General features: G+C 48.4%; 1 protein-coding gene across 1 annotated transcript; it reads right to left on the reverse strand.

Annotated features, from left to right (window-relative positions):
• Positions 1-664: 664 nt before the first annotated feature.
• On the reverse strand, positions 665-6,483 carry LOC134948850 (E3 ubiquitin-protein ligase ARK2C-like). The gene is made up of 2 exons (XM_063937098.1): positions 6,235-6,483; positions 665-2,831 (listed from the first exon to the last, which is right to left on the reverse strand). The coding sequence occupies exons 1-2, from the start codon at positions 6,302-6,304 to the stop codon at positions 2,206-2,208; spliced, it is 696 nt and encodes a 231-aa protein (XP_063793168.1). The 5' UTR covers positions 6,305-6,483; the 3' UTR covers positions 665-2,205.
• Positions 6,484-13,861: the final 7,378 nt, after the last annotated feature.

The following is a 13,861-nucleotide window of genomic DNA, read 5'->3' on the forward strand; positions in this document are numbered from 1 at the left end:
CAGGGGAAGGGGCCGGAAGTCCTGGAGGGTGGTGGCAGTTGGGAAAGAGCTGTTACACACCGCCGCCCGCCGGGTGAAGATCATAGATCCGACGCTTGTCAGTGAAGACGTCGGAAGCCCTGGGACAGCGGTGTGCGACAGAAAAGAACTTTTACTTGCCACCACTGCCGAGGTGAAGACTCCAGGAATCCCGGAGGTGGTGGGAGCCATCCCGCTTCTGGTGAAGACCACGCGGAGAACGGGTCTGGACCAAGCTTGGTCCAGCCACAGCCTTTATGATGGATAAATCCAGACGATCCCACCCTAGACCACCAGAGTGTGAGACTAGGCCCGTGGGCATAGCAGGCACTAGGCCTGGGTCGCATAAGTGCACACTAAGCCCGGTGGACATAAAGGGGCATAAGGCCCAATAGAATGGCACAATATGTGGGTTCTAGGCCCGAGGAGCAGTGTGGGCCGTAAGCCCAATAGACTTGCACATTAGGCGGGCACTAGGCCCGTGGATAGAAGATTTAGCTCTCAACAGAAGCAATAGGTCTGGGCCCCATGGTCATCAGGCACCAAACTCAGGTAGGTGGGAAATAGGCCCAAAACATTTGGATCATATTAAGTAGGCGGGCAACAGGCCCATGGCAGTAAAGTCCCCCAGATACACAACAATAGGCTGAGGCACAGTGGGCGGTAAGCCTAAAGCTATTGTGTGGATGACAAGGTTGGTATAGGCAAGGACACAAGGCCTAGTAGTCTTACATTGTGCGATTAACCGCAGGTATGGTAAATCGTCACTAGGCCGTAGTATCTCTTCATCCTGCGCTAGACCGCAGGTTGGATAAATCGGCGCTAGTCTACAAATTTGGTAAGTCAAGGCTAAGCTGTGGTATCTCTTCATCCGGCGCTAGGCCGCAGGTTGGATAAGTCGGCGCTACGCCGCAGATGTGGATAAGACGTCGAAGCCCTGGGACAGTAGTGTGCGACGGAAAAGAGCTTTTACTGGCGACCACTGCCCAGGTGAAGACTCCAGGAAGCCCGGAGGTGGTAGGAGACATCCCACCTCCGGCGAAAACCACGCGTTGGACGGGTCTGGACCAAGCTTCATCCAGCCACAGCCATTAGGATGAGTAAATTCAGACGGTCCCACCCTAGACCAACAGGGTTCGGGCACTAGGCTCGTGGACATAGCAGGTACAAGGCCTGGGATTCATTACGCGGGCACTAGGCCCGGGTGACATAAAGGGGCATTAGGCCCAATAGAATGGCACAATAGGCGAGTACTAGGCCCGGTGAGCAGTGTGGGCAGAAGGCCCAATAGAGCTGCACACTACGTGGTCAGCTCGCCGTGGATAGAATATTCAGCCCCTAACGGCAGCAATAGGTCGGGGTCCCGTGGTCATTTGGCCCAAAGCTTATTGTAAGATTCTTAGGTAGGTGAGCAATAGGCCCAAAGCATTGGGATCATTTCAGGTAGGCAGGAAACAGGCCCATGGCAGCAAAGTCCCACATATAGGCAACAATTGGCCAGGGCACAGTGGGCGGTAAGCCCAAAGCTACTATGTGGACGACAAGGTTGGTATAGACAAGGGCACAATGCCCAGTAGTATTACATTGTGCGATTAACCGCAGGTCTGGTAAGTCGGCACTAGGCCGTAGTATCTCTTGATCCTGCGCTAGCCCGCAGGTTGGATAAGTCGGCGCTAGGCTACAGGTGTTGTTAGTCGGTGCTAAGCTGTGATATCGCTTCATCCGGTGCTAGGCCGCAGGATAAATAAGTCGGCGCAACGCAGCAGATGTGAAAACGTTGAAGTCCTGTGACAGTTGTGTGTGACGTAAAATAGCTTTTACTGGCCACCACTGCCCAGGTGAAGACTCCAGGAAGGCCGGAGGTAGTGGGAGCAATACCAAGTGGTGGGCGGGTCTGGACCAAGCTTGGTCCAGCCACAGCCCTTAGGATGGGTAAATCCAGACGGTCCCACCCTAGACCACCATGGTTCGGGCACTAGGCCCGTGGGCATAGCAGGCACTAGGCCTGGGAATCATTAGGCAGACACTAGGCCCGGGCAATATAAAAGGGGCATTAGGCCCAATAGAATGGCACAATAGGCGAGCGCTATGCCTGGTGAGCAGTGTGGGCAGTAGGCCCAAAGTAGAATGGAGGAGGTGGTATGGAATCTAGAGAAGGTGGTAATTTAGATCTTCCTCTTACCATATTCAGGAGATCCAACACTCAATTTGCCCTGGGATGCACTCTCCGCGGCACAGGGGACAGCTGGAATGTGTTGCAAACCACTGTAAGATGCAGCTTGGATGGTACTTGTGGCTGCAGGGCAGGGTAGACACTCGCTCCCCATCTTGGTACTGCATCAGACAGATAGCACATGACTGTGTCGCTTCATCCCCAGCAATGATGGTAGATTGGAAAAATCTGATCTTTAACGGCAAGGCCTGGACATTCTGCCTGTGCATCTCTTCCACCACAGCTGGCCTGTTCTGTTCGATGATCTCTTCCAAGATGGCCGGGATATTCTGCTCATTGTCGGCTTCCTCAGCGGCTGTCATCATCTGCATGACGATCTCGTGCACCATGTCCGAGAGATTCTGCCTATTCTCCGCTGGCTGCTGAGACGTTGGCTGTAGATGACTTGGACCAGGGAGAGGATCTGGACTTGGTCCGTCTGTTGGTGCTATCTCAGGAGCAGGAAGAGGAGAACGGCTTCGGTGTCTGTGCTCCCTCTGAGGCCTCTGCAGATGTTCCTGGGTGTCCTGACGAGATCTTATTTCACCTCTTCGGCGCTCAGACCGCAGTCTCTCCTCAAATACGGTCTGCGTTGAATCATCTGAAAAGATATACCTTATATAGTAGCCATAACAATTACCTATCGATAACATGTACCAATCAATTGCCGATCAATAACTTGAGTTACAGTAAACATTTTGGTATATCATTGATAGTGTTACACTGTAAGAGACTGTCAGAATAAGAGTTGTTTCATTTATTATAGTTATTTTTGTAAGTGAAATTTCCATTAAGAGCAATATTACAGCACTAAGCAAGAAAGGAACCAATAAGGAGCCGCTCTCATTGGGAGAATGGATCTCTAGGTGTTCCAGTAAGAAAAGACACAGAATAATGCAGGTAGAACAGAAGGCCTGAGGGGAGCTGCACTAAACAGAAGCGATATAGGGAGACAAGAAAAGCGACAAGAGGGGAAATGAGAGGTAAAAAGTAGGAGGGGGAGAAAGAAGAGCATGTTGGTAGGGGTGCACGCAGGAAGGGAGGAGGAAGGGGGAGTGCTGGCATGACAAATCATTAAGTGATAAAATATCAGATCTAAGCAGGGGATATAGTGGAGGAGGCCTCGTTATGACAAACCCAAGGTGCCCAAATATATGCAAACTGGCTGGGGTGCTCAGGCAGGACGCTAGAAATGTATTCCAGGTGTAGATTTTCCAAATAGGGTTAAGTAGAGCAGAGAAGGGAGGCAGCGCTGGATGTTTCTAATGAGCAGCAGCAGTACAATTAGCTGCATTTAGCTGCATGAGTGAGTACTGATGTGTGTGTCTGCAGCGGAGTAGGGAATGGTAATACCAGTGAGTGTGACATTCAGACGATCAGTCGCTGACCAGAACCCTGTGATTCTCAGACAGATCCACCATAAGTATCCCAAGGAGCCCCTATAATATCTATGAGTGGTCGGAGGGGGATTAAATGAGAAGGCACCAGAGGAACGAGTGCGGCTCAGAGTGGAGATTGGGCTACATGTGAGGGTGCATTAGTGGGGGTAGAATAGGTGGGAGTAGGGTAATAAAGAGATGGGAATAAGGGTGTGAGGGCTGTGGGAGAGTCTGGGCTAGCCTGTAAGGAACATAAGTGAGTAGCGGAATGGGAAAATCATCTAAAAATACTGAACTAGTCTATAAATGAAAACCTGCTGAGGACTGAGCTCTAATGGTTCAGGTCAGTGTTTCTTATACTTGGTCCTCAGCACCCCTAACAGGTCATGTTTTCCAGACCTGTGTTTCCCTAGACTGTGTCAGTCAGGAATGAATGTGCTGCAACTTTTGAAATGTGACAGATACAGCGAGTGATGAGCCCACCTGTGCCCCAGCTAGGGGGTCTGCAGCACGTGACCTGTCAGCAGTCCTGAGGGCTGAGTATGAGAAACCCCTTACATCATACAATGACTTGGTGATTTTGTGAACTCGGAGACACCATGTTACTTTGGGCCAAGCTGGCCGTGTCCATCTCTGTTCAGCTGCTGGACCCAGAGCTCAACTGTCAGCTCCTATTTCTCCCTCTGCATTAGTTCCCCATCACTGCGTCCCTCCTCCCTAGTCTGCACCATGACCTGCTTTGTTCCCTGCACCAGCGCACTCTCAGGCCTATATAAGCAGAAGCACCTCACACCCACAATTCATCCGGGCATGTCCTCTATCTCACCCTGCACCTTCTCATGGCTGGTGGTGACATCTCACCCAACCCGGGACCCCGTACACTCCCCACTATCTGCTCACACTCCTCTTTCCACCCCAAAACTTTCCATCCAGCCCATGCATGTAATCCCTCCAACCTGACCCACATATCTTCCATACTCTGTAAAGTACATAAACCATAGACCTCAGATTCACATTACAATTTCCAGATCGTAGACTGTTGGTTGGTAAAATTAAATATATATTGAGATAGTTTGTGAGAGGGGCTCTGAGATTTCGGCTGCCTAGGGGCCTCCACAGGGTTTAATGCGGCACCACTCACACCCATCCATGATCTTCTTATTTCACTATCTATCACACCCCATTGCCAGTTCATTTTGGCACTCGGAGCACATTGCATTGTTATCAGACTGCGTCACCCCCCCTATTGGTCCAGCAACTGAATAGAGATGGCAGCTCAATAGATCCTAAATCAGCCTTGTGTTACGTGTGATCCCAAATCCTCAGCCCCAGTATTATTACTGAACAGTACCCATAAGGGTCGGATGGTTTATGTAAATATAAAAAGTGTGTGGCAGGGCATAGAGATAATGTGCAGCATGGTCAGATCACATGCGCCCGCCCCACCCCACTGTGTCCCCCAGTGTGTAACAAGGAGATACGTTCTGCAGATGAGTATAATATAACACTGGAAAAAAATACTTTTTAAGTTATATTAATAACATTTTTTTTAAGGAAAACACTGTTACGAATGGTTTTAGAGAGAAAAATCATCAGTTAAGTGGTTAAAGATTCCCCAATCCACCAATCTGCCCCCATACATTACAGATATTGTTCAGTGATTGCAGATCATTTTCAGCAAATACAGATCTGCTGAATCTGGAAAGTCTCATCATGTTACTAGTAACGGTCTGCAAATCTGCTGATTGTTACCATACACCAGCAATCTACAGCTTTAATTGATCTGTGAAATTCAACATATTTAAAAACCTGATTTACCAATCACTGGTCAGAATCTGCGATCTGTGATCCCCATATATTGTGGATTTTGTTTACAGAATGATCTGCAAAATGCCAAATTGCCCTAATTTATTGCTGATGTATGGGGGCCACATCAGCTGCCACCCGCATGCTACCCAGGGTAACATAGCATGGGGGTATATTTATCGGTGCTTGGAGAGAGATAAAGTAGCAGCCAATCAGGTGCTAACTGTCATCATTCAAACCCAGCCTGTAACATAGCTGATTGGCTGGTGCTTTATCTGTATCCACTATATCACTTTAAGGATAAGGCTTAGTATATCTCCCCCTCTGACTGTAAAATGTTAGGAGCTGATTGGTTGGTATATTGGGGTCTATGTATGAAGCCTGGGATAAAGTGGATGAGATAAAGTACCAGCCAATCAGCTCCTAACTGCCATGTTATAGGCTGTGTGTTGAAAAATGACAGGAACTGGTTGGTTTGTAATTTATCTCCTTTCACGTTATCTCTCTCCAAGTCTTAGTACATAGACCTTTTTATCTCTCCCCAAGCTTTCAGGAATCTCCCACAAAGTGTAAGGCAGGACATATAGCTAATGTGCAGCTAACTCCAACTACCACCCGCATGCCACACAGGCTGAGAGGACATAGCGGAGATTTATCACAGCTTGGAGAAAGGTAATGTGGGGAGAGATAAAGTACCAGCCAGTCAGCTCCTGTTATTTTAATGACAGTTAGAAGCTGATCACTTAGTACTTAATTTCTCTCCAATCTTTGATAAATCTGCTCTTTAGATTGAAATCACTGCCCCAAAATCTCACTTACCATGATCTCCGTGACGGCTCCACCTCCTCTGATCCTCCAGGAGCCGTCTCAGCTCCATTCTCCGGCTCATCTCCAGATGTTCAATAAATCCACCAAATAGAAAAAAATAAAAAAATAAAAATGTTCAGGAAAATCACAGATTTTATTGTGCTCTGAACAACAAGATAAACGCTGGAAGTAGAACACTAGCTGCCAAAGCACACTAGCTCGCTCTTCCAAGGCAAGACTATAGTATCAGCCACCAGAGCTTCAACTGTCAACTGCCACTGATGTGGCTGTGCACTGGGCTTATATACCTGTCCATAGACAAATGGCCGACTGCTCGCATCACTGCAGTCAGGCAGCCATATTTCTTACTGGCATGGAGAAAACCAGCTACTGAATATCTGTATTATCATGAATTTTACTGCTGACTAGCTTACACAATATTTCTACAAACTTTCCAATGAAGCCCCACCCACTACCCCATAAGCACCACCCCCTGTAAGTTCACAAATAGGGACAGTTTGTGTTTGTATGTAATAGTGGCTGGTATGTCTCATGGTAAATTCTCAATTCCAAATCATTACTCTACAGTCTGCAACATACTAATCCATAGCCCCCAATTGATAATGTAAGAATTTCCATATTATTTCTTATCTGCAGCCTTGCTTATCAATCCTGTGGCCTTGGCCAGGAGTCTGATTACAGCCGCTTGAACAGGAGCTGCAGAACTGCGCTTCTTCCAGATTCTAACAAAATGTGTCTGAGTGACAGGACATAGCTGCGTTGTGGTGAAACGCATTGGATGTTGGGGGTAATTCCAAGTTGATCGCAGCAGGATTTTTGTTAGCAATTGGGCAAAACCATGTGCACTGCAGGGGAGGCAGATATAACATGTTCAGAGAGAGTTAGATTTGGGTGGGGTGTGTTCAATCTGCAATCTAATTTGCAGTGTAAAAATAAAGCAGCCAGTCTTTACCCTGCACAGAAATAAAATAACCCACCCAAATCTAACTCTTTCTGCACATGTTATATCTGCCTCCCCTGCAGTGCACATGGTTTTGCCCAATTGCTATAAAAAACCCTGCTGCGATCAACTTGGAATTACCCCCGTTATCCGCTGGTTAGCTGTTATCAGTTCAGATTAGGTATCCATCTTAGATTTTTTGTATTTTTTTGTATTTAATAGGAGTTTGCTGGTTTTATTTGGCTCGGTTTGGATGTATAATGTACTTTTAATATTTAGCCACAAGATGGCAGCACTTACAGCATAATGGTGTTAGCCATTGACACAGTATTTATTTTTATTTTCTATATACATTTTATTTCTTTATATACTATTATATATTGTTTAACTTGTTCATATTATATTTTCTCTGACGTCCTAGTGGATGCTGGGCACTCCGTAAGGACCATGGGGAATAGCGGCTCCGCAGGAGACTGGGCACAAAAGTAAAGCTTTAGGACTACCTGGTGTGCACTGGCTCCTCCCCCTATGACCCTCCTCCAAGCCTCAGTTAGATTTTTGTGCCCGGCCGAGAAGGGTGCACACTAGGGGCTCTCCTGAGCTTCTTAGTGAAAGTTTAGTTTTAGGTTTTTTATTTTCAGTGAGACCTGCTGGCAACAGGCTCACTGCATCGAGGGACTAAGGGAAGAAGAAGCGAACCTGCCTGCTTGCAGCCAGCTTGGGCTTCTTGGCTACTGGACACCATTAGCTCCAGAGGGACCGAACACAGGCCCAGCCTCGGAGTCCGGTCCCAGAGCCGCGCCGCCGGCCCCCTTACAGAGCCAGAAGCAAGAAGAGGTCCGGAAAATCGGCGGCAGAAGACATCAGTCTTCACCAAGGTAGCGCACAGCACTGCAGCTGTGCGCCATTGCTCCTCATACACACCTCACACTGCAGTCACTGAGGGTGCAGGGCGCTGGGGGGGGCGCCCTGAGCAGCAATAAAAACACCTTGGCTGGCAAACATACATCACATATAACCCCCAGGGCTAAATGGATGTATTTTAACCCCTGCCAGAATCCATAAAAATGCGGGAGAAAAGTCAGCGAAAAAGGGGCGGAGCCTATCTCCTCAGCACCCTGCGCCATTTTCTCTCACAGCTCCGTTGGAGGGAAGCTCCCTGGCTCTCCCCTGCAGTTACTACACTACAGAAAGGGGTTAAAAAAGAGAGGGGGGCACTAATTAGGCGCAGTATTAATAAAACAGCAGCTATAAGGGGAAAAACACTTCTATAAGGTTATCCCTGTATATATATAGCGCTCTGGTGTGTGCTGGCATACTCTCCCTCTGTCTCCCCAAAGGGCTAGTGGGGTCCTGTCCTCTATCAGAGCATTCCCTGTGTGTGTGCTGTGTGTCGGTACGATTGTGTCGACATGTATGAGGAGGAAAATGGTGTGGAGGCGGAGCAATTGCCTGTAATGGAGATGTCACCCCCTAGGGAGTCGACACCTGAGTGGCTGAGCTTATGGAAGAAATTACGTGACAGTGTCAGCTCTTTACAAAAGATTGATGACATGAGACAGCCGGCTACTCAGCCTGTGCCTGTCCAGGTGTCTCAAAAGCCATCAGGGGCTCTAAAACGCCCGTTACCTCAGATGGCAGATACAGACGCCGACACGGATACTGACTCCAGTGTCGACGATTAAGAGACGAATGTGACTTCCAGTAGGGCCACACGTTACATGATTGAGGCTATGGAAAATGTTTTACATATTTCTGATAATACCAGTACCACTAAAAAGGGTATTATGTTGGGTGAGAAAAAACTGCCTGTAGTTTTTCCTGCATCTGAGGAATTAAATGAAGTGTGTGATGATGCGTGGGTTTCCCCCGATAAAAACTGTTAATTCCTAAAAAGTTATTAGCATCATACCCCTTCCCGCCAGAGGATAGGGCACGTTGGGAAACACCCCCTAGGGTGGATAAAGCGCTCACACGCTTGTCTAAACAGGTGGCACTACCGTCCCCGGATACGGCCGCCCTTAAGGAACCTGCTGACAGAAAGCAGGAAAATATCCTAAAAATGTATATACACTCACACGGGTGTGATACTGCGACCAGCAATCGCCTCAGCCTGGATGTGCAGTGCTGGGGTGGCTTGGTCGGATTCCCTGACTGACAATATTGATACCCTAGATAGGGACAGTATATTACTGACTATAGAGCATTTAAAAGATGCATTTCTATATATGCGTGATGCACAGAGGGATATTTGCCGACTGGCATCAAGAGTAAGTGCGCTGTCCATTTCTGCCAGAAGAGGGTTATGGACAAGACAGTGGTCAGGTGATGCTGATTCCAAAAGGCATATGGAAGTATCGCCTTATAAAAGGGAGGAGTTATTTGGGGTAGGTCTAACAGACCTGGTGGCCACGGCAACGGCTGGGAAATCCACATTGTTACCCCAGGTAGCCTCTCAACATAAGAAGACATCGTATTATCAGGCGCAGTCCTTTAGGCCCCATAAGGGCAAGCGGGCAAAAGACTCCTCATTTCTGCCCCGTGGCAGAGGGAGAGGAAAAAGGCTGCAGCAGAAGCCATTCACAAGCTGTATTCCCAGCAGGTGATAATCAAGGTACCCCTCCTACAACAGGGAAAGGGGTATTAGTCCACGCTGTTTGTGGTACCGAAGCCGGACGGCTCGGTGAGACTTATTTTAAATCTGAAATCCTTGAACACTTACATACAAAGGTTCAAATTCAAGATGGAGTCACTCAGAGCGGTGATTGCGAACCTGGAAGAAGGGGATTATATGGTGTCTCTGGACATCAAGGATGCTTATCTCCATGTCCCAATTTACCCTTCTCACCAAGGGTACCTCAGGTTTGTGGTACAGAACTGTCACTATCAGTTTCAGACGCTGCCGTTTGGTTTGTCCACGGCACCCCGGGTCTTTACCAAAGTAATGGCCGAAATGATGATACTCCTTCGAAGGAAGGGAGTTTTAGTTATCCCTTACTTGGACGATCTCCTGATAAGGGCAAGATCCAGGGAACAGTTGGTAGTCGGGGTAGCACTATCTCAAGTAGTGTTGCGGCAGCACGGTTGGATTCTCAATATTCCAAAATTGCAGCTGATCCCGACGACACGTCTTCTATTCCTAGGGATGATCCTGGACACAGTCCAGAAAAAGGTGTTTCTCCCGGAGGAGAAAGCCAGGGAGTTATCCGAACTAGTCAGAAACCTCCTAAAACCAGGCCAAGTGTCAGTGCATCAGTGCACAAGGGTCCTGGGAAAAATGGTGGCTTCCTACGAAGCAATTCCATTCGGCAGATTCCACGCAAGAACTTTCCAGTGGGACCTGCTGGACAAATGGTCCGGATCGCATCTTCAGATGCATCAGCGGATAACCCTGTCACCAAAGACAAGGGTGTCTCTCCTGTGGTGGTTGCAGAGTGCTCATCTTCTAGAGGGCCGCAGATTCGGCATTCAGGACTGGGTCCTGGTGACCACGGATGCCAGCCTGCGAGGCTGGGGAGCAGTCACACAGGGAAGAAATTTCCAGGGCTTGTGGTCAAGCCTGGAGACATCACTTCACATAAATATTTTGGAGCTAAGGGCCATTTACAATGCCCTAAGCCAAGCAAGACCTCTGCTTCAAGGTCTGCCGGTGCTGATCCAGTCGGACAACATCACGGCAGTCGCCCACGTAAACAGACAGGGCGGCACAAGAAGCAGGAGGGCAATGGCAGAAGCTGCAAGGATTTTTCGCTGGGCGGAAAATCATGTGGTAGCATTGTCAGCAGTGTTCATTCCGGGAGTGGACAACTGGGAAGCAGACTTCCTCAGCAGGCACGACCTCCACCCGGGAGAGTGGGGACTTCACCCAGAAGTCTTCCACATGATTGTAAACCGTTGGGAAAAACCAAAGGTGGACATGATGGCGTCCCGCCTAAACAAAAAATTGGACAGGTATTGCGCCAGGTCAAGGGACCCTCAGGCAATAGCTGTGGACGCTCTGGTAACACCGTGGGTGTACCAGTCAGTGTATGTGTTCCCTCCTCTTCCTCTCATACCAAAAGTACTGAGAATTATAAGACGGAGGGGAGTAAGAACTATACTCGTGGCTCCGGATTGGCCAAGAAGGACTTGGTACCCGGAACTTCAAGAGATGCTCACGGAGGACCCGTGGCCTCTACCTCTAAGAAGGGACCTGCTCCAGCAAGGACCCTGTCTATTCCAAGACTTACCGCGGCTGCGTTTGACGGCAGGGCGGTTGAACGCCGGATCCTGAAGGAAAAAGGCATTCCGGATGAAGTCATCCCTACCCTGATCAAGCCAGGAAGGATGTAACCGCAAAGCATTATCACCGCATTTGGCGAAAATATGTTGCGTGGTGCGAGGCCAGAAAGGCCCCGATGGAGGAATTTCAACTAGGTCGATTCCTGCATTTCCTGTAAACAGGAGTGTCTATGGGCCTAAAATTGGGGTCCATTAAGGTTCAAATTTCGGCCCTGTCAATTTTCTTCCAGGTAGAACTAGCTTCAGTTCCTGAAGTTCAGACGTTTGTAAAAGGGGTACTGCATATACAGCCTCCTTTTGTGCCTCCAGTGGCACCTTGGGATCTCAATGTAGTTTTGGGGTTCCTAAAGTCACATTGGTTTGAACCACTTGAATCTGTGGAGTTAAAATATCTCACATGGAAAGTGGTCATGTTGTTGGCCCTGGCCTCGGCCAGGCGCGTGTCAGAATTGGCGGGCTTTATCCTGTAAAAGCCCTTATCTGATCTTCCATTCAGACAGGGCGGAATTAAGGACTCGTCCTCATTTTGTCCCTAAGGTGGTTTCAGTGTTTCATCTGAACCAACCTATTGTGGTACCTGCGGCTACTAGTGACTTGGAGGACTCCCAAGTTGTTGGACGTAGTCAGGGCCTTGAAAATATATGTTTCCAGGACGGCTGGAGTCAGAAAATCTGACTCGCTGTTTATCCTGTATGCACCCAACAAGCTGGGTGCTCCTGCTTCTAAGCAGACTATTGCTCGTTGGATTCGTAATACAATTCAGCTTGCACATTCTGTGGCAGGCCTGCCACAGCCAAAATCTGTAAAAGCCCATTCCACAAGGAAGGTGGGCTCATCTTGGGCGGCTGCCCGAGGGGTCTCGGCTTTACAACTTTGCCGAGCAGCTACTTGGTCAGGGGAAAACACGTTTGCTAAATTCTACAAATTTGATACCCTGGCTGAGGAGGACCTGGAGTTCTCTCATTCGGTGCTGCAGAGTCATCCGCACTCTCCCGCCCGTTTGGGAGCTTTGGTATAATCCCCATGGTCCTTACGGAGTTCCCAGCATCCACTAGGACGTCAGAGAAAATAAGAATTTACTTACCGATAATTCTATTTCTCGTAGTCCGTAGTGGATGCTGGGCGCCCATCCCAAGTGCGGATTGTCTGCAATACTTGTACATAGTTATTGTTAACTAAATCGGGTTATTGTTGTGAGCCATCTATCCAGAGGCTCCTCTGTTATCATGCTGTTAACTGGGTTCAGATCACAAGTTGTACGGTGTGATTGGTGTGGCTGGTATGAGTCTTACCCGGGATTCATAAATCCTTCCTTATTGTGTACGCTCGTCCGGGCACAGTATCCTAACTGAGGCTTGGAGGAGGGTCATAGGGGGAGGAGCCAGTGCACACCAGGTAGTCCTAAAGCTTTACTTTTGTGCCCAGTCTCCTGCGGAGCCGCTATTCCCCATGGTCCTTACGGAGTGCCCAGCATCCACTACGGACTACGAGAAATAGAATTATCGGTAAGTAAATTCTTATTATAGTATGTCGATTAACACTATATATGATTTTAGCACTTTAAGCTAGACATATTTGTCCTCCTTAGGATAACATCCATTCTATGGGGGTCATTCCGACCCAATCACTCGCTGCAGTTTGTCGCAGCGCATGGCAGATAGAGGCGGTTGCTGGCGGGAGGGGGCTGGACGGCGGCTTTAAGCCGCCGTTTAGGAGGCGCTGTCCGGCCAACACAGTGGGGGGAGGGGGGTTGGGGGGCCATGGCGGCAGCGACAAACAACTCCCAGCCAGCCGCAGGAGCTGCGCTGGCCGGGAGTTACTCCTGAAATACAAAAGCATCGCCGCTGTGTGATTCTTTTGTATTTGTGCTGGGGAAAGGGGGGTGCACTGACATGCGGGGCGGACTAGCCCTGTGCTGGGCGTCCCCCCGCATGTCAGGGAAGATGATCGTAGATGTGCTAGATTTAGCACAGCTACGATCAACTCGGAATGACCCCCTATGTTTTATACTGCTTTTGTATTTTAAATATGTACATATGTGTATTTTATTGAGGTGGTGCACAGTGCAATGTTCATTTTATGTATACTGTATAATGCAAATGTGCGATTGTGATATGACACACTGTGTTATTGTATTGGTGCACAGTGCAATGTTCATTTTATGTATACTGTATAATGCAAATGTGCGATTGTGATATGACACACTGTGTTATTGTATTGGTGCACAGTGCAATGTTCATTTTATGTATACTGTATAATGCACATGTGCGATTGTGATATGACACACTGTGTTATTGTATTGGTGCACAGTGCAATGTTCATTTTATGTATACTGTAGAGATGAGCGGGTTCGGTTTCTTTGAATCCGAACCCGCACGAACTTCACTTTTTTTTCAC

Source organism: Pseudophryne corroboree, chromosome 8 (genome assembly GCF_028390025.1).
Source record: "Pseudophryne corroboree isolate aPseCor3 chromosome 8, aPseCor3.hap2, whole genome shotgun sequence".
Lineage (NCBI taxonomy): Eukaryota > Metazoa > Chordata > Amphibia > Anura > Myobatrachidae > Pseudophryne > Pseudophryne corroboree.

What these genes read in the sequence shown, in the direction of transcription:
- LOC134948850 (XM_063937098.1), bottom strand. Translation starts at nt 6,304, where the DNA reads ATGAGCCGGAGAATGGAGCTGAGACGGCTCCTGGAGGATCAGAGGAGG. An exon ending in GAGCCGTCACGGAGATCATG is followed by an intron (nt 2,832 to 6,234) that starts GTAAGTGAGATT and finishes ATATCTTTTCAG; the next exon opens with ATGATTCAACGCAGACCGTA.